Genomic DNA, 24,764 nt, shown 5'->3' with positions numbered 1-24,764 from the left:
TGCTTTGTATGGGCAAGACCAACGATAGACTCTTCACATCCAAAGGCATAACGATCCACGTAACACCCGCAGCATGCGGCATCTCTGGAACACCCTTCACCGGATCTCAACATCCTTTGAGAAATGCAAGAAATACCGCACCGGCATTTACTTTTCCAACTCTTTACCTTCTTAATTAACTTTAGGCAACCATAACGTGCCTTTGGCGCACCTTCGAGCCGCAGCTCGCACCTGGAGCGCACAGGAACTCGGACAGATGGGCGGCGTTGCCCCGCTCCCCGGTCCCCGCCGCCGCCGGGCCGGGGCAGCCGCGCGCCTGCGCGGGGGGCGCGCGCGGGGTCAGCCCTCCCCGCGCCCGCCCCTCCCTCCGCCCCCGCCGCGCCAGAGCGAGGCTGGGCGTGCGGCGTCACGGCGACGGCCCCGAGCCGCGCCCCGGCACAGGCGGCGAGCGGAGCCGAGCGGAGCGCAGCGGGCGCAGCGCAGCGGGATCGGCCGGCGAGGCGGCGGCGGCGGCGCGCGGTCGGCGGGGAGCGGAGGCGCTGTCCGGTGGGTAGTGGCGGGCAGCGCGGGCCGGGCCGCGCCGCTGTGGCGGGGAGCGGCGCGGCGTCTCTGGTACAGGTGGCGAGGCGGGGCGGGGTGGGGTGGGGTGGGGGCGGCGGCGAGAGGGGGGTGGCGGCGGCCACGGCGGGGAGCGGCGCGCTCTGAGGGAAGGGGCACCAGCCTGGAACATGGCGGAAGTGGAACCGGGAGCCGCCGCCTCGTCCGGCCTCAGGCGTGGTGGGACCCCGAGGGGGTGGGGGGAGCGGGGCGCCGAGGGGCAGCCGTCGCGGCCAGGCCCAGGGCCCGGCCCTGCCGTTCGCCGCCGCCCCCCGCCCGGCGGTCCCCGGAGCAGAAGTTGGAGCGGAAGCGGAAAGTTGTAACCCCGCGGGTCGGGGCCGCGACGTGGGGCCCGGACGGCCGCGGGGAGGGGCGGGTGACGCCCGGGTCGGCCCCGCCGCGGGCGGGGAAGGGGACGGTGCCCGGCGGCCGCCGGCGTTGTCAGCGGGAAGTCCGAGCCGAGCCCCACCTAGTCCGGCCGCGGGAGAGAAGCCGCTCGCTCTTTCCGGCCGGTCCGTGGGGGCGAGGCGGGGGGGTCAGGCCGGGCGCGGCCGGCTGGGGCAGCCCGCCGGGGTTGTGCCTGGGGTGGCCACCGAGTGGGACAAGTAGACAGCGCGGTGGCCTGCGAGTTCCCTTCCTGCTTATCATAAAATGAAGAGGAAATGACAGGGATGTTCGCTTCGTCTAAACACCCCACCATCACCCGTGTCAAAGCAAATGGAAGAATTTGACAGACACTTCCTGCGCCAAACCCTTCTAATGAGCCTGATATCCTTCTACCCATCTGTGTGCGTTGGTGAAGAAGTGGTGGAAGGAAAACAAAGTTTGCAGAGAGGAGAATAAAACCAAATCTGACTGTTCTCGCATTGGGCTCTAGATTATAAAAGAGAATGAGAAACCAAGGTTTTCTGCGAAAAAAGAATAGCATGCTTTTACTCCTGTTTCCATCTTGAAGGTATGGGTTATCTGCTCAGGGTAAACGAAACGAAAAGAAAGGAGAGCCTTTCTCTATACTGCTTTGGGGTGCAATAGTGAGGTAGTACAGTTCCAAGAGAGAAGGTATGTCAAAGATGCCCAGCTTGAAAATCATACAGGTTGTGTATATGTTCTTGCATTTAGATGTTTTGATTAGTGTAATTGTAATTTTCCACATATAACAGCCACATCTTACCCCAGGATGAGATGTGTAGACAGTGTATGACTAAGACTTTTCAGTACTCTTTCACAGTGAAGTATATGTTGAAATTACTGTTATAAGAAAAGGAGACAAGAAACACTCTTTCTTTCCTTGAATTATAATTAAAAGGCAATGAAGAAATCACATTGCTTTTAAGAATACCCATTCAAAAACAAGTGTATTTTTCTTTGGAAAGAGTCTCTTATCTCTGTGAAAACTTTGAACATTGTATAAGTTACTGCCTTTTGGATGTCTTGCCTCTATAAAAATCACAAGCTTTTGGGAGGGAAAAACCCAACCAAACTTGGTAGAGTTGAGTATTTTCCTTTTTATTATTCATTGCATCTTTTTTTACTCTTGCTCAAAATCTGTCCTGTAGACTTCATTCTAGATAAAAATGAACTAAGTGAATAGTGGGGGATACTTGTGCTATTCACATTAAAGGCTTTGCAAAAGTAAAGTTTAGCTAATTAGATATGATGTTTTATTCCTTTGGTACCTGTATGTTTTCAGGGATGTTTTCTTGTAGTGATATGAGCTACTTCAGGTTTAACTTTGAGCTGTAGTGTAAAACTGTATTATTATCTGTGCCCAAGTAACTGAGTTTGGAATTACACTATGGAATATAAGTGCCATGTATCTTTTTTGCAGTGAAGATGATCATACTTGGAGCACCTGTCTGCCTGGGGGTGAAATAATCTGCAAAACAGAGTTGAAAGACCTAAAAAAAAAAAAAAGTAAAACCAGAACTTTTATATGGGGGTGGGGGTGGGGAGAGATAGTCTTTTTACTGTCTGTATCTGTGTTTCTATTACTATATGTGCACACCACATAAGTTTTCTAAGTGGAATTAAAATTGTGCTATTTTGTTCCAAAGCTCTCCTGTAGGACAGTTCATCAAAAATAAATCTGAAGTGAGCCATGACAGTTCTTTTTCTGCTGTGCCAGTTTTTGCAGAGTAAAACTGACTGTCTTTTTAATTGAGAGCCTTTCTGGAGCAGAGGCAAACAGATGGGAATCTAGGTGAGGGCCTACAAAAGGAGAAAGAAATTGCTTCTATGGCTGAGGAAGGAAGTGTGCTGAAGGCTACGCTGTAGCTTGTGATCTCACAGTTAGTAAATGTGACAAGGAACTAAAATAAACAGTTGTCCACCTATCATCTGGGATGTGGGAAGTGCAAGAGTCACAGAAGTACTTGAGTACTTGATGGTTACTGCTACTGTGCCAATCCTGTCATCCACAGAGCTCTGCTGGCTGCTCAGGGTTAGGTACAGAGAGGTGCTCTTGAGGATAAGAATATCTTACCGATAAAAACAGGCACTCTTGTCCTTGCATGTATCCTGAGAGGGTAGGCGGCTCCTTGGTGAATTGGCCTTTCTAAGTAATGCTTAGATGGCTTTCAGATACCTAGCTGACATTTGAGAGTGTTTGTCAGGGTAGCCTCAAGTTGTGAGTTTTAATCAAAATTGCTCTTAGTAAAACAGATCACTCAGCATAAGCTGTGTGACAGAAGTCTGTGTTTAGCTTGTGGTTGTGAATGATGCCGCTGCTTTACCTCCGAACAAATCCAAAAGCAGACTGAAGTGCGCTGTGTGGTGTCAGTGTGCTGAATCCCTGCTGAGTTGGGGCAGGCTTCTGCTGTGTTCTGTTGCATCTAGGTCAGGTAGAGGGATATTTTAGACAGCCTCCTTGTTCAGAGAGATGAAAGGAGCATCTACAGTAACTACACCTTCATATTTCAAGGCAAACTTTGTTTTCCTGCTCAGATGTGGTTAAGATGGTCTATTCTTCTTGCATAAAGGAGGAGAAAAAAAGAAGTGTTTTTGTACTTGGATGCCATTAATAGACCTGTTTTCAAAGTTGTTTAACAGTTGAGTGTAGCAGATGTTTAGTACCTTAGAGCATCTAAATGCATGGCTTTTTCCTTAAGGCTCGTCATCCATGAGGCAACTGGGTGAGACAGGCAGAGTAGAAGTAATGTTTTGATGAAGTTATGGCAGTTTACTTGTAGTAGGCAAATGCTGTTTGGAGAAAGTCAAAGACCTTGTCTGCTGGTACAGACTTTCTTCATGAAGCAGTTGAGGTTACCTTCAAAAGAAGCAGTAGGTTATGGCTTGAAACTCTCATCTCTTAAGCTTTGGAATGTGTAAAGCAACACTGGACAACTAAAAGTGAAAAAGTTTTTTTATTTTTATGTGTGCCTGCTCATACATGCTGTTGTGAGCTTCTAACATAGATAGTGCATGTTGCTCTTTCTAGCAGCAAGGAAAAGGGAGGAAGGCTGTAAACACCAGGTTGGAAATCTGCCTATTAGGCGACTTTTGAAACATAAAATTATTTGGAGGCCCTCTAGTTATTTAGGATGCTTCTTTTTCAAGAACAGTGTTTTAACAGTGATTTTTACTACTGAAGCAGTAGAGGAAAAGTCACTATAAGACCCTAGAGGAATGTAAGTTATAGAACAACAGAAACTTTTTAGAGGTGAACCAGGAAGAAAAGGACACATTTGACAATATCTTGTACACTGTCCCAGTCAGCACTCTATAGTTATTAGTCTAAGGACTTGAGGTTATTTGAAGTAAATCCCTGCTATGCAACTATGAAAAGAGACTGCCAAGTACGTCCACATGGTTAGTTCATTCCTGACCAAGGGAGGAAGGTTAGACCATAGTGCAGGAGTAGGACAGCCTAGCCCTTCAAATGGATTGGTGTTTGCATCCTGTGGCAGACAAGCAACATCTCATGTTTCTCCACAGCTTGAAATTCTCTTCAGGAAATCTGTGCTTTCTTAGATCACTTGGTATCATTCCTGCAGCTGTTGCAACACAGGAAGCTGGCCTAAATCTGAATGACTTGACCAGGTCTGCTGCAAAAAGGATATTGTGTGCCGCTGTTACTCATTCATGAAATAATTTTCAATGTTACCCTAATTGTAGAGCTGTGAGAAACCTTACATCATTAAATTTTTGTGTTGAAATAGTATTGAGCACCTGGAAGAGGAGAACAGTTTATTTTCATAAATTAAGACAAACCAAGGCTCTGCAGTTAATTTTTTTTTTTCATAGAAACTCAGGAGAATGTGTTCTTTGCATCAAGATTTGTTGACACTGAAGTGACTCTTACTTGTTTTAATTATAGTGGTTATTTCACCTAGTTTTAGGAGGTAATCTGGATTAAAAGAAAATATGTACTTCAGCATTTCTATTAGTATGGCTTACTCTATAACTTTTTGTGACATTAGATGGCAAAAGTTTTTCCTTAAATTAACTTCTTAACTATTGCCCAGATAACTTATGTTGTCTAACCTCGTCTTCAGTTAATCTGAAATAATTTGTGAACACAGGCAGTCCCTGCAACTGTTTCTTTTTGTTTCTCTGCATTAATTGTCTTAGCTTTTGAAGTCTTGTCCTGTTTTTCCCACTTACAGTCTCTGTTTCTGAAACCTAACCAATTGTGCCTTCACTTTTTTTTATATCTGCAGTGAAGAAAAATTTCTTAAAAGCATGCTTCGTATATCAGGAGGAAGCAAAAAAAACAGTACCACCACGTCTCTGTCAAGGATGAGCTGCAGACACTTGTGAGTTATCTATGTGGAGTTTCAGAGGGGAGGTACAGGAGATAGAAGGAGGACCTGTAACTAGGAGTGGCACTTGAGCACTACAGAAGTGAAAGTGGTTTTGGTAATTGCAGAGTCAGACCAGCTACTTTGATTTTTTTTTTCTGAGGTTTCATGTCTGGTCAGTACTTTTTATTTGAGATGAAGCTAGCATGCTGAACAGTAGTTGGACTGCATCAGAACCCATATAACCAGTGATAGTTAAGTTGTGAAACTGTACAATCCTTGTTTGCAGTTAATCAGACTTCTGTAACATCTGGTCTAATACCTCCTAGAAGTGATTTGTTACAAGACTAGTGAAAAGTAGCAAACTGTTTCAGAAGGGTAAACTGGAATGTGGAGTCGAAGTGGAAGTTACCTAAAAATCTTACTCTATGCAATACAGTGTTTAGGACTAGATTGATTTATTTATCAGGTGACATTTACTGTTGATACTGAGTTATGGATGCCTCATTGCTGGAAATGTTCAAAGACAGGCTGTATGGGGCCCTGAGCGACCTGATCCAGGGGGTGGGATCCCTGTCTGTGGCTGGTGGAATTACATCATCTTTTAGGTCCCTTTCTACTCAAGCCATTCTTTGTATGTGGCTGTGTCCAGGTGTGTCTGGGGGCAGCCCAACAGCATACAGGAACCTCTTTCATTTATCTTGTAAACGTGAAGCAGTTATGGGGGATTGTTAGTTTGTAAGATGCTGTCAGTAACCCTCCTGTGATCTTTCACTGTGAAGTTACCTACAAGGTAACATTCTGAAAGCTCGATGTACAAGTTGACCCATAAACATAGCCTACTTGGCTTCATATGGTTGCTTTTTGCATAAAATATAGCTGAGGGATTTTCTTTTGTTTAAGAGAGTTTATAAATTAATACAGCTTGTAAAATCTTGACTCTTGCACTTCTGGATTTATATAGATAGTATGAATAAGGATATATCATACAGTCTTTTTGTGACCCTTCTGACTTGTTTAAAATGGAGATTTGATGGGCAGTAGGCATTCTTTGAGTGTGGTGACTTTATTCCCATTCAGGGAATGGTCCTTTTGTTATTTATTGTAATTTATATTGGTGGAAACATACAGAAAATGCAATGTGCATTCATGGGTTTTATGATGAGGAGCATCAAAAATAAGTTTGTGGCAAGTGTGAACTCGCCTTCAGAATTCTTACTAATGTAATACCAATCCATAGATATATTTCCAAGGTAGATTTATATCAACAGCTATGCAGTTCAAGATGCCATGGACTTGTGTTCTTTGTGAGCTGTGAAATGTTATGTTCAAAAATCCAACCTCTACCAAGAGAAGTTATTTCAGAATGTGTCGTTCTTCTAGAAACTGATGCCAAATTGTCATCAGATTGTCACTTGGTGGAATCAAAGAGACTGTAGTAGTCCTGTGGCATCGAGGAGCACTGAAGAGGCAAGAATAGCTGACTGTATGCTGGAGAATATTACTCTTCCATTTTTCTGATATATCTTTTTTGACTTAGTAGCAGATTAGATAGGATTTCACCAAATAAGAGACACCCTGGCACTTTATCTCTGTGGGCATTGAGTAAGTTTGGAGATGAATAGAGAGGAACTGTAATACTATAATAAGCAAGCATTCATAACTAGTTTTTTGTCTGGATGCTTGTTCTTCAAATAGTCTTACTTTTGGTGTACAGTTTTTTACTTGCTTTTAAATCTGAATACTAGAGAGGGAAGCACACATTTCTGAATTACAGCTGTGTATACCTGTGCTTATTGTTGTCTTTATTTTATTGCTACATTTTCACCGTTCTTCATATTTGAGCTTAAATTTTTATATTTGCTTATATTTTTAATGATCCTCTGGTTTTTGTCCTGATCTCCCTAAACCTTTTATTTCAGGAGTTGCCCAAAGCTAAATTGAGGTTCAGCCAGAGATCTTGCTTAGAAAACTGAAGTGTGGTAGCTGAAATTCTGCAAAGACTGAGGTGTTGAAAATGAGGTTTTACAATTAAGTGCTTTAGGCCACTGTGTGTGCTTGTGTTTGGCATCCTTTTGATCTGTGTGTTGCTTTTCATCAAACTCTTAAGAGTAATCTCAGAAGAAGAGTGCTGTATCAATGTAAGTACAAACTAAAATGAGAAAATAAGAATATTTTATGTGGAGCCTGGAACAGAAAGATCTAGTAGGATGTCTGGTTTTATGCTTGAAGAACAAAAAAGTTCCTGAAGTCCACCTTTTCTGCTAGAAATCTGGGTCCTGTTTAGCCAGGAAACTAGTGAAGAAGCAACATTAAGTACACTTTAGTTTGAACATAATTAAACTGCAGTAACCAATATTTTGAACAATGTACAATCTTGCTAACTAGTTCTGCTTCTAGCCAGAGGCAAGATCTTAAGATGAAGTTTGCAAAAATATTTTTCAAAGACAAATATGTGAATTTGAAAATATTTGCATATAGGTAATGCAATTCTTTCATTACTTGATCTTATTGTGAGACTACTCTTTAAGTGAAACTTGGTGCTATAAATTTCATAGAGGAAAGCTGAAGCCTCTTTTCTGACCTGAGTGCTGAATCTGCCGTGGTAGAAGTGAAAATAAGGAGTTGTTCACAGACGTGCTACAGAAGGTTGAAGTCAGATCACAAAAACCTAGACAGAGTTGGTAAACTGCAGGCACCTTAAGCAATGTGGGAATGAAAGACTGGTTTCCTGAAAGAAAAACTTGCTTCACTGGGACATCAGGGTGGACTGAAAAGTCATTCTTCTGCTTGGGCTTTGGCCAAAATACAGATTATTTCGAGATGCTTGTATTTAATTTGCTGAAAGTAAAACTCGTCAGTGAAAGATTAAGGATGCTGTGGTGACTGTGGTTGTCGTACCCTAAATAATAGATAACTCTTAGAAGACAGACATATGTGGATATTTTTTTAGAAATGCCTGCCCATCCAAAACCCTAGAGTCAATTTTACATTTCAGTAACCTTTGGACATCTTCTGTTACATTATCAATGTGTTTGATTTGTTGTGGGTTGACCCTGGGTGGACATCAGGTGCCCACCAAAGCTGCTCTATCACACCACCCTCCTCAACTGTATGGAGCAGTGTATTGGGTTTGCATGGCCAAGGTTTGGTAGCATGTAGGCTATATGGTACCTTCTGTGAGAAGCTGCTAGAATCTTCTTCCATGTCTGGCAGAGCCAGTCCCTGGTTGCTCCAAAGATGAGTCAAAGCTTGGCCAACTAGAAATGGTGGCAGTGCTTCTGTGATAACAGATTTAGGAAGGAGAAGGAAAAAAGAAGTTACTTCACAGTCATAGTTGCAGCCAGAGAAGAGCAGGGTGGGAACATGTAAGCGGAACAACTCTGCGAACACCAAGGTCAGTAGAGAAGAAGTGGCAGGAGGTGCTTCAGGTACCAAAGCTGGGATTCCTTTGCAGCCTTTGGCCCTGCAGCCCATGGAGGACCATGAGGATACCAAGATCCATCTGCAGCCCATGGAGGAGACCTACCCCAGAGCAGGTGGATTCCTGAGAGGAGACTGTGAACCTGTGGGAGGCCTGTGCTCAAGCAGGCTCCTGGCAGGGTCTTAAAGACTGGTGGAGAAAGGAGCCCACACTGGAAAAGTGTCCTGGTAAGACTTGTGGTCCTCTGGGGGGCCAATGCTGGAGCAGCCTGTCTTTGAAGAGCTACCTACACCTTATGGAAGAGAGATACATGCTGCAGCAATGCAAGGGGTTTTGTTGTCCATGGGATGAACTCATATTGCAGCCATTCATGGAGAACTGTTGTTTGTGAGATGGACTCACATTAGAGAAATTCATGGTAAACTGTCTCCCTGGGGAAGGACTCCTCTCCCTGAGCAATGGGAGAAACAACCTGCGATGAACTGACTATAACCCACATTCCTTTCTTCCTGTGCTGCTGGGGAAGGAGGTAGAGCTTAGTAAGGACAGAGGGGTGGGGGGAAGGTGTTTTAAAGTCTTACTTTATATCTCATTATCCTGCTCTGATTTTGTTAATTATAAATTCAGTTAATATCTCTAATTCCAGCCTGTTTTGCCTCTGATTTGGTTTGGTGAATGATCTCTTGTGGTCCTTACCTCAATTCATGAATCTTTCACTATATTTTCTCTTCCTTGTCCAGGGTGGAGGGTAAAGTGATAAAGTCTGTGGTGGGTGCCTGGCAATTCTGCCAGGGTCAACTCTCTACAGATAGAAAAAATACAGCACAAGCCTTGTGGGTCAAGGTAAAGATAGGGAAGACCACTTGCTAGTTGTTGTCATGGGGATAAAATAGACTCAGCTTGGGGAAATCAGTTTAATTTATTGCAAATCATGTCAGAGTAGGATAATGAGAAATAAACCCAAATCTTAGCAACACTTTCTTCCCAGGCATAACTTTACTCCTACATTTTCTACCACCTCTCTGTTAGAGGCATGGTGGGGTAGGGGATGGGGGCTACAGTCAGTGGCATGTACATTTTGTCTCAGCTGCTCCTTCTTCCTCAGTAGGAGGAATCCACACTCTTTCTCGCCCATGGGAGGTAGTCCTTCAAAATCTCTCCAGTGGCAGTCCCTTCTGGGGTGCAATCCTTCAGGAACAAACTGCTCCAGCATGTCATTCCCATGGTGTTGCAGCCTTCTTCAGGCATCTTTCTGCTCTGGTCTGGAGTCCTTCATGGGCTGCCAGTGCATTTCTGCTCCACTGTGCACTTCCATGGGCTGCAGTGGGACAGCCTGTCTTGCCGGGGGCTGCAGGGGAATCTCTGCACTGGCACCTGCAGCACCTCCTCCCCCTCCTTCTTCACTTTGGTGTCTGCAGAGCTGTTGCTCTTGCATATTCTCACTCTTTTCTCTGCTGCTGCTGTTCCCCCAGCAGTTGACCCCTCCAACCCCCTTCTTAAATATGCCCACCTCGCACTGGACATGGTGGAAGCTTTCGGCAGCTTCTCACAGAAGCCACTTAGCTAACAAAACATTGCTATGCAAACCAAATAAAATTTGACTTCTGGCAAAGTGAGTCTTGAGGTATGACAGGTTTCTCCAGAAAATGGCAAGCTTTGAAGATACAGAAGAACCAAGAATTATGGTCTAAACATGAACTAGAGTGATCTTAAGAAGATTCAAATAGAATCTTGTGGAGACTTGATTAAACAAGATTAACCCTCATTAATTTGGTAACTCTGTGCTAAACATCTAGTCCATGTGGTATGAAAGTGGTATGGGGATGAGTGTGATTCAAATTCATTTGTTTAAAATTATTCAGCTTTTTGTGTAGGTGTCCTCTTGGGAGAGGACATGAGCTCAGGCTTGCAAGTGTGAATTGCTTACCTTTGGGGTTATGCTCCTAACTCACAGATCTTTTTACCTCTTGAAAATTTGTGACCCATTAAATGAGATGAGCCTGAGGCGGGCTAAGGTGCCTCACAGACAGGGCAGATGCAGAGCTATGGCAGTTCACAGCTTTGCATGCAAATATTAGCTAGAATTTGTTTTTCATGGGGGCTGTTGCTTTGTTTTTTGGGTTGGGTTTTTTTTTGTTGGTTGATTTTTTTGGGGGTGTGGGACATGGGGAATCATTTTAGTGGGTGGGATTTTTTCTGTAGGGTTTAGTCTTAATTGGTTGAGGGGTTTTTGTGGTTGGGGTTTTTCTTAAATACCCTCTTCTGAAGCTTGTGTGCTAAGGAACAACCAAGTTGTCTGTGCATCTCCATATGGGCAGAGATTTAAAGGTCAACATCTGCAGTTGTCATCTTCGAGTGAAGGTTTGCTTGTGGATTGGACATTGTCTGTGGAGCAACCATCCCTAGGTTCAAAGTACTACTGCCTTGCTGGCAGAAACAGAACAGGATGTTTTGCCCAAGTCTCACCCTCTTCAGTTTAGCATGTCAGACCTTTTAGAAATTCATGTTCATCAGTGGATTCAGCTAATGAAATTAGTTGTGAAAAGAAGCAATTAAGGTTGCACCTCCATCATTGCACAAGTAGCAAAACCATGTGGCAGGAAATAGTGGTTGTTGCTGGGTGTCAGTGTATGCCTTTTTCAGGTTACCCTCAAGACAGGTGTCTGAAGCTGTAACAAAAGACCCGTTGGTGAAATTTGGTTTAATTTGGATGACTTTGAATCAGGTTTGTTGCTAGTGTTCAAATACCATGTTTCTATTAGGGAAGTATCAATTGAGAGTCAAAACAGACATGAGTTACAATTACTTGGGACTATGCTGGTATGGTTCAGCTATCATGAAAGAACTAATTTTATTCCTGTTAATGAATGCTAGTAGGGACTAGTCTCAATTTGCATAGAATCAGTGTCTTTCTTTTCAACAGATAAAACTTCTAATCTTAATTAAAATGACGTATGGGAATTTGTGAGACTTCTCTCTGGCTACCAACCTGATTTGTAATAGAATTACTGTAAATTGTACTGTGGAAGGCTAGCTGGGTTTAAATGACCAATAACAAAACATCATGTAATGATGAAGGAAACCTTTATATCCGTGCCTTGATGATGTGTTAGTAATCTAAACAAACCTGACTAAAACCCAAACTTCTTATAATGAAGACAGTACATGTAATGATATTTTGGTATGCAAGCTCTGCCATTGCCAGAGGTGTGTATGATGTGTAGGCTATGGAGAAAAATAAACAGGAGAGACAAAAAGTGATCCTGGAATTGCAGTTGAATGCAGCGCTGGCTTACGTCTGTAGAAGGAAACCCGATACAAGGCTTTGCTAGTTCGGCAGCCAGTGTCACAATCAAAGTAGAGCTAGGATTGCCAGATATTAAGTAGATAGCAGAGGGAATTTGAGACTAGGTCTTGCTTCTGAAAGAGAAATTAAGATGCCTTTTTCCAAAGAGTATCTTAAGCCAGCTGGCAAGCTTAAAGTAACTTTCAAACTGCACTTATAAAAGAACTGTCTTAACTCAGAAAACTTCCATGCTTTACTTGTAGTCCTGCTGGGTTTTACCTTGTTTTTTAGCTTGAAAGATAAAATTTAGTGCAACAATTATGGGGACAAACAAATACTTGCATCTGCTTTTAATCAGAAGGATGCATATCAGGTAAAGCGTGTTGTGTATACTATGATATGGCAATTCATTAACTTGGAAAAATTGCAAAGCTAAATACTGATCCTTCTCTGTAATGACAATAGAGCCAAATTCACAGCATCAAATTGCTGGCTCAGTTCTCAGAATTTGCTTTATTGTTGAATATCTAGCATATGCATAGCAAAATAGTGAAACATGGCAATTATGCATTCTCTGAATTTAATATACTTGTAGTATTTTTTAAAATCTGTGTGTTGTTTCTGTTTATTGTCTGCCTGGATTTTCTTTGCAAGCATAAAAACTATTTGCAGTTCAGTTTCTTTAGGAATTCTGAGGTCATAATTTTAACTCTAAGTCTGACGGGTAGGACAGTCACAAGCAACTTTTGTGGGGGATGGTGACTATTTGACAAGAACAGGGAGAAAAAGCAAAATCGTGGCAAACAGACACAAAAAACAAGAATATATCTGATAAATGTTACAAATTCCGTTTGAAGCTTGAATAGATTCTAGAGCATGGGCTTTATAAGGTACTCCCTCCACATTTGAATTGACACATTAGAATTTTTGCACAAAGTTGAGACTTGAACTCAGTATGTGTTGAAGCATAGCATATTCTTAGTAGCATAAGAATGTTCATTACATCACTTGCTTTGAAAATGCTTTTTATATTTTGTGTGAATCTACTGCAAGTTGCACATGATTGCTAGTCTCTCGAATCAGGAAGCTTTCATCTTGAGATATCAGTGACTTTAAACAGGCAGTGTTTACCCTTACAACATCCATTAAATTTATGTTCAAATTTAAGATCTAGCTGGGAATTAACTTTGACTTAAGAAAAAAAAATCAGGTTTTATTCAGCTATACTAATTATAGACAGTGGAACTAGTCTCACAAGGTCAGATGCTGTTAGCTGCTTTGCAGAATTGGTCCCTGTGTGCAATATTAATCAAGGTAGCTCCCCTCAGTGAAAGGAGGAAAACTTGGTTAAGCTTTCTCTGTGTAAGCGTCCCTGTGGGCTGTTCGAGGGACGGGTGAAACCTTGGTGCCATGTTTGTGCTGCAATAGCTTGTTCACAGGTTTCTGGCTGTTTCTCAGGTGGTTAGTATGATACCATGTCACTGAATAAGCTTTGCCACTCAGCTTTTTGAAAATCCTCTGAAGATTGTCTGACATCAGTTAAAATATTTGAACATAATTGAAGAGCTATTTTTGTACAAGAAAAATTACGCTATTAGTGTCCAGAAGAACTAGCTGTTCAACTGATGAAATACATGTTTGTCAAGACCAGAAACTATCAAAAGCTGGTAAAAACTAGAAATAAAAATTGCTTCTAGCTTTGTTTGCTGAACAGTTGATTTGGTTCTAGACAGTCTCCATTACTAATGAAATAGCTGTACTTACAGGAATTTTGAATATGGAAGTCTTTATTAGACCCTGATCAGCTTTTCAGAATTGATTTCTGAATAATGTTTTTCATAAATTTTTACAAATGTGTGAAAGTCAGCTCTGGAGTATTTTAATTCCTCTTAGAAGAGGTACACTTACCTTGTTGAGTAAGGGTTATCTGAATTGCTTTAATTTCTAAAGCCTCTAAAAGCTGGTGAACAGACTTCCACTATGGGCCATGTTGTCAGAGTTCTGCTTAGGAGCTGAAATTATTCAGGAGGTGGGGAACCCTCCTAAGAGTTGAGAGATAAAAATTTGGGATATCTCATATGTAAGTATTTTGGGAATATTAAGAACAGCATACATCATCTCTTAATTAGTTGTTTACGTGAAGATTCTAAACTAGGAGATTCAAAACAGTGGAATCTGGATGGTTTGGCCATCTGAGATTACTCCAGTATCAGAAATGGGAAACATCTCTGGAAAGACATAATCCTCTGAGCTTGACTGGTCCCCTGACTGAACTAGTGCTATTTTTCCAAATGTCTGACCATTGTTATCTTGTTTTGTCTCAGGGCTAGTATCCCCTTTCTGAGAAAAAGATTGGATTTTTTTCCCTTGACTTTTTTTCCCACCACTGCTAATTGTAGGCAGATAAAGCAGTTAGTTAATTTGTTTCATCTGTCAATCTGGTGTTTGAATCTTTTTTTTTTCTCATGCAAATAGTTTGGATTAATTTAGGAGTGCTGTTCTCAAGGTGATTCTAACGAAGTCTCTTTTCCAGACTTTTCCGAACATTTACCTCCAGAGAGGTAAATGTTCGGAGGCAAAAGCATTAGGAAAATTTTAGTGAATGCAGTGCAACCAAAATGTCAGGGTCTGAACAAGAATCATGGTGTCTATGAGGTGCTGCATAATCATGATCCTTTCTGAAAATGATAAAGCGTCTGGGAGGGCCAGTTTATTTAATTCCATACCTGAACAACTAGTTTATATAAACAAATTTTGGGGATATCTTCAAGTAAGTGATTGTACATAGTTCATGTCTTTGGCTGGGGCTGAGCTCCAGTTACAGCTTCATATGGCTTAATATCACTTGAAAAAATAGGATTATTAGCTTTCCCATCCCTTAGATAACAAAGTTCAATCAGAACCCAAAATTTGAAACTGAAGGAATTGAAAGAAAAGTAAATAAAAAATTAAAAACCCACCTCATTTTCACAACTATTACATCCAGCCCAATTACCAATGGTATATTAATTTCCTTGAATTCTTTATTGCGTAGTTGCTTTTTAGAAAAACTTTACAAGCTGTAAGTGTGCAGTTTTTTCAATTGACCTCTGTAGTAAGGTTACTTATTCCTCAACTTCCTTAGCATCATCTCTGGTTTGCATTTTTCTGGAGACCTACTTCAAGAAACTACTGACAAAAATGTCCAGGAGGCACTTTTTCCTGGTTTGTCTGAGAAGGGCAGAAGCAGAAAGCAAGTTCCATGTTCACAGTCCTTGTCAGATGTGAAACTTTTGAAATGCTGCATTTTCAGCGACTTGTCCTGCTTAACCTTTTGTTCTAATGGGCTTATTCAAAGATGTGTTGCTCATCCTTCAGTGAGAATCTTTATTGGGAAAAGTGTCAGTGTGGATATCAAGTGTGTGCATGTGCTCTTCTAGTTTTATCAAGTACTTTAGTTTTAAGTATGTGATGAAGAAATAGAATCAAGTAGTTAGCTTAATACGCTGCACTAATTCACTAAGTACAAAAAGTAATATGAACTTAGTGAGAGAGGTTGCACAGACACAGTGATTTTATGGACAATTGTATCTCAGGAAGTGTGCAAGGCAGTTCCTGGGGTGTCACTGGCAGTTAATGGAGGCAATCTAGAATTGAGCTCTGTACTTTTGAGAGACTGTATAACTGAGACAACATTAGAATCAAGTTTGTGATAGTGCTGTTTTTTTAAAGAGTAACTTCCCTTATTTTTTGTAGCTAAATCTTAACTTTAGGCATCTCCACAGTTCACTTAGGTCAGATATATCTGCATATAAAAACTCTGCTGTTAGAAGGCAGTACCTTCTCCAACTAAATGAAAAAAAGGTCTTATTTTATGCATGCTTCCTATCTTCTTGCTCTTTAGCGTCTGCGTAGGGGCCATAGTTGACAGTATTTTCCTGCCCAAAGACAGGGGAATGGAAAAATAAAAATGCAAAGAAAAGTTTGCATTGCTGTCACTTCTTGCAGATCAGTCACCTTATAGGTAGACAGCCTTTAAAGCAAAATTTCTTCCCTAAAATAAATTCCATTGAATGAAGAGGGGGATTCAAACAGGTTACCTGTTATATTTGCTAGGAATAGGTTTAAGCTTACTTTTCTAATTGTTGAGTGGTTGGTAGATACTTCTCAATTGTCCAATAAATCTGGGGATGTCTTGCTTATCTGTTGCTCACATATCTTAGTATCTTTATTTCTGTTCTGCTTGTTAGAGTATACTCATTTTGTACCCCCAAGGTGAGCTGGGGACTACAGAGAGATACTGTTGTTGGACTTATTCTAGAAATGCCGGGCAGATACAGTGTTTTATGGCTTAAATCTCCTCTTTCAGACTTTGTCTTCTGCTTTTCCCCCTCTCATTTGTCACTAATGAGTCAAAAGGAAATTCTGTTGGCACTAAATGAATCTGGATACATTGTTAGTTCCAGAGTCAAACATTGTGTCAACTGAGAAATAAAGTAAGAGCATGATTAAGATTTAGGATGCCAGCAGTTTCTACAAGATCTGATGTGGAAAAATAGGTTTGATCAAGAGCAGAGCTGGGTCAGGTTAGCTGGGAATCACTGGAAAGTCAAGTTCAGGGAGGATAAGAGCCAAAGCTTAGTCTGGGGCGTGCGTGCAGCCATAAGGCATACTGGTCAGTGAAAAAGCTTGTTAAGCTAGGCTTTAACAATGTCAAATAGTGTGGCAGGCTGCAGTGTCCGACATGATCCAGTGGTTTCTTGGGTGAGGAGGCAAAGACCTGCAAGCAGGAACATTTTCTTAGGAAAGCTCTTTTAGCTAATAGAGGGTTTTTTTTTCTTTTAGAAAAGGGGTTTTCTTTTCTCTTAGAAAGCAGTAATAGAAAGGTGCAGTGACATCAGTACTGTTGCTCAAAGGCAGTGGGGTGGTAGATACAAGTGGCAGCAGACTATAGATGGTGCTTCTGCTGCCTGTTGTGTTAGGGATGTCCAGGTTAGCTTTCCTAAAGTGTTTTAGGGGATACATTTGTTTGTGTTCCTTTCCAAGGTGTAATGGCCAGATAATAACATCAATGCAGGGATGCCAAGCTGCCTCCATGCTATATGGGTTTGTGTGTGTGTGTACATATATAAAGCATTGCTGTGTGCTCTTGGTGAGTTAAAAAGTAACTGTACAAATGACAAAAAATTCTCATGGTGAAAGAAGTGAGTATTTGTATTGTCAATTGTCTGAGTTTGGAGGAAAGGTCAGAGAAATGTTTAACCTCTACAGCACTCTGGCTTTGTTCTCAAAGATCTTAAAAAGCTTTTTGCTTAGGTGTTCATTGATTAAGAAGATTGCCCAACCAAGCTGTAATACTGTATGTATATGCTTTAATTGTGTGCTACCACTTAAAGTAGGAAAATCAGCTCCAGAATGTTGTACAGTGATTGGATATTTAGGGTTGAACTTCCAAGTCTGGATGCTGAAAGAAGCTTCAGCTTGCATTAAATTCCTGAATTGCTGTTTCAGAGCCAAAAATTAAATTGGCAGTCTCTCACTAAAACCAAGTTAATTTATTTCAAGATTTTTAATTTGCTTTGGAATTGTAGATTGTTGAGTAAGAAAAAGAAATAACTTAAAACAGATATGTAGTACCTGCTGCTGAAGTTCTATTACTTTTAAGCTACTGTCAGCCTTCATTATTGCCATCTCCCTATTTAGTTGCTAACTTCAGTGTGAAGACTGAAAAATTCAGCTTAAACATTTCTTTCAAAGACAGTGAAATTGCTGCAGTTCTCCCAGATTACTGTACTGGGATTTCTATGTTTATGTCATTCTAGTGATACCTTTCTAAAAATAAAAGGATAATTGAATGTTTGTTTTAAAGAAATGACAGTAATGTAGTTATAGGCTTAACTTGTCATGAGTTTGAGAGGAGCCTTTCAGGACAGTTAGAAACAATCCTGTTTATAGAAAGACTACACAATTTACAGATTAATGGATCTAACAGCATTTTCAGTGGTGCCAAATAGATGAAACTTGTGGTGGAAATGGTTCTCGTGATCTGTGTTCACAAAAAATTCCGTAGGAAGGGGAAGAGTTTTTTAAGTCAGGAGTGAAAAGATGTCTTATTAGGTGCGAAAATAGAGAGTGTCAAAATGTATTGGTAATGGAAGCCTGTGGAGACATCTCTTTTGCTGACATCAGGTCAATTATTTCCTTAAGGTTTTCTCCTTGTGTTCCTTTTGTGAGGGACAGTTTAGGTAAATTCAAAGATTTTGCATTTGCAAGAAGAAATAGGACCTGGTCTCTTGATTTCTTCGTCTTCTGACAATTGGTAGATTTAATCAGTGATGGTTAAAGGCAGGACTCTACCATGGTGGTTTAATTTCTGCATAAATCATCTTAGCATTTTGTGCTCAACACCTAACAGATGGTGTTTCAGAGATTTCAGAGATGCTGTCAAATTACTACTGATGAGAAGGATCTTTCTTACCTTAGTTTCCTCCCTGCTTACCTTTTGCCTTTTACAAGCACCTGTGTTGAATCCTTGCACTTTCCCTTTCCCCTGGCCTATAGATTATTCATTAGTTGGGGAGGGTTTCATCTTTCTTTTGGGGTGGAGGGGAGAAAATGTTTAATTCAATCTCACAAGTGCTGGAGTCCCTGCAGGGAAGGAGACCTTCCTCTCAGAGAAGCAGTAACAGTCCTGATAGTTCACTTGCCAGCAGGACTGTATGAGGTGGTGTGGACTTTTGAGCAGTATGACCCAAAGACATGTCCCAAAATCTGTGGCTTTGTTTTGGTTTGATGGGTCAGTTTCCAACAAAGATGAGCAAGCAGATCTCATAGTTTGTTGTTGGTAACTACACCAGCTAGTGTGGAACAGGGAAGCAGATCCAGCTTGTAGAAGAGGTATAGTCTCAAAATACTATTTTAGTTGCTTCCACTTACTCATGAAATGAGTCATAATAGATCTAGTGGAACATTAAACAGTTTTCAGTCTAGGGAAGGGGTTTTTTTTGAAAAATGATTTCTGGGATCCTGCTGTTCTTTTAAAGAAGTGTTTGTTTGCTGGGAAGTGGAGTTTTTAATTTTCCTGTTAAGGTCTCTATGATTCTTTGTTTAGTGCTTAAGTGTTTCAGAATGATAAAATTCAGGCTGTCTCCTCTTGTGCAATTATTTCTTATGAATAGTAACTGTTAGCTTTAGTATACTAGAGTTTATTCGATATTTATGGGAGAACCAGTAATGAGGTAGAGCAAATACTATATCTGATGGTTTGCAGCATTTTATTATAGCTGCATTGTGAGTTGATAGTTAGAAAATATCTGCTGTATTAAAGAAGTTAACTAAGGAATTCTTACCAAACCCTGCTTCATGAACTGGATTGCGGTGTCATTATTGTACTTCCTGCATCTAGATCAAATTTTAATCAGACTTGTATTTTGTGTGTTTTAGATATTGAGGGTGATTTATCTCTTGCATCATGCGTGAATACAAGCTAGTGGTTCTTGGTTCTGGAGGTGTTGGAAAGTCTGCTCTGGTAAGTATGAGGCAGTTCAAGTATGGTTTTTTTAGGCTTGTTGTATTTTTTTTTCTCTAATACACTTTCTGCTGAAGTATATTTCTTTATGTAAGTGTGCACAAATAAATATAAGTGTTAGTAATGCCCAATGAGGCATCATGGCTAGTAAACAGATCCTTTACTGGGTGCATCTGCATTCTCACATACTGCTGTTTTTGTATGGGTGCTATCAGTCTGTGGGAAATCAAGCTCCTTTGTGAATCTCTCAAAGAATGTGAACTAGCTTGCCTCTTAAGTCCTGTCTCTAGAAAGGTCTTCGGGGTGCTGTTTGCTTAATGTTTGACAGCAGTGTCTTTCTTTATTGCTAATACTCTTATGCAGATAGAAATACAGATTTGCATGTTGGTGGGAAGTTTAATGTGTTTGCTGCATCATTTCTCTGAGAGTAGGTATATAGCTGTGGCAGGTAGATGATTAAAATGCATGAGCTCTTTTATTTACAATTAAATGATTACAGAATGGTTTAGTCTGACCTAGACTAGAATTGAAAAAGTTCACAAAATATGATGTTCTCAGCCCACCGAAGAACTTTGCATCTTTCCATTTAATTGTGCACCTTACCATAAAGCTCCAGAACTTGCACACTCCCTTGAATAAGATCTATTCTCTTATGCAGCAGTTCATAAAGAAAGAAAAACTTAAATGACAAATCATATTAGCTTGTGAAAGAACATTTTCATTCACCTCTGAATTCTTTATCTTACTGCAGCATTTCTAGATTTGAATGTGCCTACTCTGACTTGGCCATTGAATCTTAAATTCCATTTGGCTTGTGCTAAAAATGTCCTTTGTGCTAGGTACACAGGAACACCCTACTGGGTGTAGTTAAGACTAGTAAAAGCTGGCAGTTGTTTTTTGACTAGTTCCTATGCTGGCAGATAAGTAGCAGAAGATGAAGTAGTTCTAAATATAAATGTAAAAGCTGTGCAGCTGTATAATATTCTGGTCATCTAGAAGCTAATACTGATTCTAAGAGTTAAGCAGACTTTAAATTGATGTGTGCTTTAATTCTTACCCTCCATGTGACAGGGGATAAAGGAAAGTGTAGCATTGCTTCATCTAACTGTTAAGTAGTTAAATAGGCATGCACATCTAACTTTCCATTGTTTTTTAAAATTATAGTTATGATAATCATTTGATTTGCTTTAAAAATGTTATGGATAACAGAGTATATACCTAGAACAGTGATTTGTGTACAAGATTTTCAAAATATTGCTATGCAAGAGAATCTTACAAGTCTTTTGTGTTGCAGACTGTACAGTTTGTTCAAGGAATATTTGTTGAAAAATACGATCCTACGATAGAAGACTCCTACAGAAAGGTACCTACAAAAGACCTCCCTAGTGTTACAGAAATTTAAAGCTATAGTACATGTTAAATATTTGAGTCACTGCTTGAAAATGCCATATTAAACCAGATAACAATTTTGAAATATAAATGTTCTCTTAAGGTTTGTTTAAAAGGAATAATTCAAGACTAGCTTTTTAACATTTAAGCATAATACCTTGCTGGCTAATCAGTAAAAAATCGTTATTTCATAGTCAGAGTTGGAAACATAGATTGAAACAAAAAATACAAAAAACATTCCAACTTCTCAATTTTATAATATTTATTATTAGTTTGTGTGTTAATATTTGCATGTAGATTTGGACTTGGAGGTATTAAGCTGCTTTGCTACTGGAAAAATAGCTAAAAACAACTTCACACCCTTAGAATACTGAAGGCATCTATCATACTGTACTCATAACAATTTAAATGATAGCTAGATATGCTTCCATTAGATGGGTTGTTGTTTTATTAATAAGTTAACACAAACCTGTCATAATTGAACAAGCACTTATATCAAGTGGCCTGTTAGTTTCTCTCTTCCTGTCTTCAGCATGACAGGCTGAAAGGTCTGATTCTGCTTCATCATCTTGAATCTCCATATTGCTTACTCTTCAGTTTTACCTGAGACCACAATTAAATTCCAGACTAAGGTAGTTTATATCCAAACTGCTACCATTAACCATTTGGTGCAAGGGAAAAGTTTTTGGCTGTGTTAGTTTCCTAATCTGTCTGTTTTAGCTGAATTACTCTTCTTTTCATATGCATTGATACTCTGATATTGCTCATCATGTGGCCACAAAAATGTTGGTGTCTATACAAGGGAGGCAAGATGCACAAACCCTAGCTGGGAATGGGCAAACTGCAAGACCTCCTCTTTCATCACTGAGCTACATTTGTATTGGAACAAAGGTGGTGCATTAAGAACTGTTGCAGCCTACAGTCACCAGAATCTCTTCTGAACAGAAGAGGAATTAGTGAGAGCAAAATAATAATTTCATACCTCTTTTCTTTGACCTCATATAAACTGTATGTTGGAAAAACCCAAGTCTGTCTTAAGTATGTGGGCTTCCAAAGCTAGAACTCTTATTAAAGACACAATAGCAGAACCAAGTTCTATGTTGACACTTTTTCTGTATTACTGAAGCAGGAATTTTTGACCATATCTCAGTGTTTGGTGCAGGACTTTGCTGGGTAATGTAAATTACCAGTATATACTCCAGTATATGGAGTAATTTACCCAGTAAATGACACCAAAAAACATTCACAGGCTGATCTAAAGTGAAGTGTTTCCTTTGTTATATATTTACATTCTTTAGGTGATAGTAGAATCATGATGTTTGCTGGGTGAATTTTTCCAAAGGTTGTTTCCATGGAGCCTAAAAAAGTAATGCCATCTTAAGAAATTTTGCCATTTGCTAACTGCATCTTTTTTTTGTTGCTGCTAATAAAGATTTATAATATTCCTTTCAGGTTTGTTCCTGAAATAACTAGTAATAACTCTGGGTATCCTTCTTTTCAAATCAGCCAGATTGTTCAAGTCTTGCTAAAGTCTCGACAGCACTTTATGTAGTCATTTTCACCTTCTCACTGTTAGTTACAATTTGGACTTGCTTCTTGATTTCAAACCGTATTGGTTTGGCAGTAGAAATTCCATGTTATTTATGTTAAATGTGATTTTATAATATTTAAAGTTGAGAGGATGTGACTGGTTCGTCTAAATAATTGAGCTTGAAGTCTTGAAACTTTATGCATTGGTTTACTCCCCAAATATTTCTTCGTAAAGTGAATAAATGCTGCTTAATTAGCTGAATAACTTCAGCAACAATACCTGTTAAAATAGTCCTTATTTTTAAGGAATCACAATCCATAGGGAACGTGGGGAAGGTGTGAGAGGAGGGGAAATATTCCCCTTCCCTGTCCCCATCTCAAACCTAGTTACAGAAGAACAGCTGCAAATTAAACTAGTGACAGTGCATAAATGGAGAAGAGGTAATCTGTCAACTAGGAATTTTACATGCAAATGGAAAAGGAAGTTTACCAATAGCTTGAAAGAAAAAAAAAAAATATTAAATGTGGGTAGTGCCACATTTGAAACAGCTTGAGAGCGCTTCCATGTCCTATGCTGCCCTCCGGGCCATTTCTTTGAGGTATTTCCACTAGATAGAGGAACTCTGGAATGAATACAGAAATTGTTCTGTCTTCTTAAACCTTCCATTTTTTGCAAACTTTTCTCAACTGGGTCAATTTTCTAATTAGTGTTCCTAAAGGCTTGTTTTGGGGACACTACTTTTAGTGGTGGCTGTTTAATTGTTTGCTGTGTACTACTTACTCTCTTGTAGATGTAAATTACTTTTAAATGAGCCTGAGCATGCCAGTCCAGTTTTCTGGCTTTCACTTGTACTTTTCTTTCAATATGTGATGATCCCTGAAACAAGTTGAAATTAGTTGTGCTAGTTGCTGATAACCATCATTACAAATTTAGCAGCCTCCTTTTAAATAATCAAAAATCCCTAATCACTTTGCAAAGCGGTACTTGGCTGCTGACACTGCATTTGAAAATGTCACTGGGGCTCTTTGAGAGGCTTCTTCCTGCTGTTTTCAAAGTGTATATTCATACAATCTTCTTAAGCCATTATGTTGCTTTATGCATTATGAATTTACTTATTAAAAATCACACAACTTCTGATGTCTTTGGAGGGGAGAGTTGCAAGGGGAAAAATTCTAACCACATCTTTCTCTCTTGACAGCAAGTTGAAGTAGATGCACAACAGTGTATGCTTGAAATCTTAGATACTGCAGGAACGGTATGTAAAAAACAACTTTCCTAAATACTAATATACAGCGTATTTAAAAAAATCTTAAGTATTGCAGCAGAAAATAATTGCATGTTTCCCATGAGCTTATATTCTGTAACAGAAGAAAGAAATAGAACATTTAAAAAGATTGTGCTCTTGATTTAAGTTTGTTGCCCAGAAAAAAAGTAGGACCTACTGGCCACTGAGATTTGATTTCTGTTGCTGTAGAGAATATGTGCTTTCTTCTGATGTCCTTTTTCTTTTGTGTGTGAGATGTACTGTGACATTGGGATAAAAATAGTATTGCTTCCATCAGCTTATAGGAGCTCAAAGCACAAGGGTTATGCTGACCCTTTACATACTGGTTAGGTTTTTCTCTGACTAGTTCTAAAATTAGTGAAACCAGTAATTTCCTTTGATTCCAGTGAGTTTAAGCTCAAGACTCTTGGAGTTTTAACATGTGTTCTCTGAAGTGTGGCAGTAATCTGGTCCAATAATAACTCATTTAAATTCCCTATTAGAGTAATACTCTGTAAATATACAGTAAGATGGAGTGGCTGTTTTCTAGAAATAAGTTGCCCTTTTCATCTGACATACAGCAAGGGACAGGGAGTGATTGATCAAGCACCAGATAGCCTAGTCACCAGTGTGAAAGAGGCACATGCCATTCTACAGTTGTGCTGGTGAGAGAGCACCAACAAGTGCACTTGTTGATGTTATATGATATGATACCTGCAATATCTTAGTTGTCACTGAAGTCATGGAAATGTGACAAGTCTATTGAGCTGCCTCCATCCTCTAGTCTATCTCCCTGCAATTAAATTAAAAAAAAAAAAAAAATTAAGTACAGGAAATGGTGTAGACTACAAAATTGGGTGTGAAAAGGTATGCATTTACTTTATGATCCATTTTAAGGAACCATCAGGATATGGAGAAAACGTTGGTGTGCTAGGAGAGATTCAGGAAGAGTTTAGCTTCTGTAATCTACAGCTTACAGTGTACCTTCTACTGTACTTGTCTCCAGTGAAATTACTCTAATTTCCCT

The 24,764-nt window shown here is 40.1% G+C and overlaps 1 protein-coding gene across 2 annotated transcripts in view; it reads left to right on the top strand.

The window, feature by feature from the left end:
* Nucleotides 1–366: 366 nt before the first annotated feature.
* LOC131591744 (ras-related protein Rap-1b) overlaps nucleotides 367–24,764 on the top strand; it is a 31,173-nt gene continuing 6,775 nt past the window's right edge. Inside the window, exons 1-5 of one of the 2 annotated variants that reach the window (XM_058862763.1) lie at nucleotides 367–546; nucleotides 5,256–5,351; nucleotides 19,469–19,553; nucleotides 20,848–20,916; nucleotides 23,672–23,728. In XM_058862763.1, the coding sequence (XP_058718746.1) occupies nucleotides 19,497–19,553; nucleotides 20,848–20,916; nucleotides 23,672–23,728 (183 nt within the window). In that variant the 5' untranslated portion in view covers nucleotides 367–546; nucleotides 5,256–5,351; nucleotides 19,469–19,496. The remainder of the gene's footprint in view (nucleotides 547–5,255; nucleotides 5,352–19,468; nucleotides 19,554–20,847; nucleotides 20,917–23,671; nucleotides 23,729–24,764) is intronic. The other variant, XM_058862762.1, reaches the window with a different exon arrangement.

Source organism: Poecile atricapillus, chromosome W (genome assembly GCF_030490865.1).
Source record: "Poecile atricapillus isolate bPoeAtr1 chromosome W, bPoeAtr1.hap1, whole genome shotgun sequence".
NCBI lineage: Eukaryota > Metazoa > Chordata > Aves > Passeriformes > Paridae > Poecile > Poecile atricapillus.
This window is presented reverse-complemented; position numbering and strand designations above follow the sequence as displayed.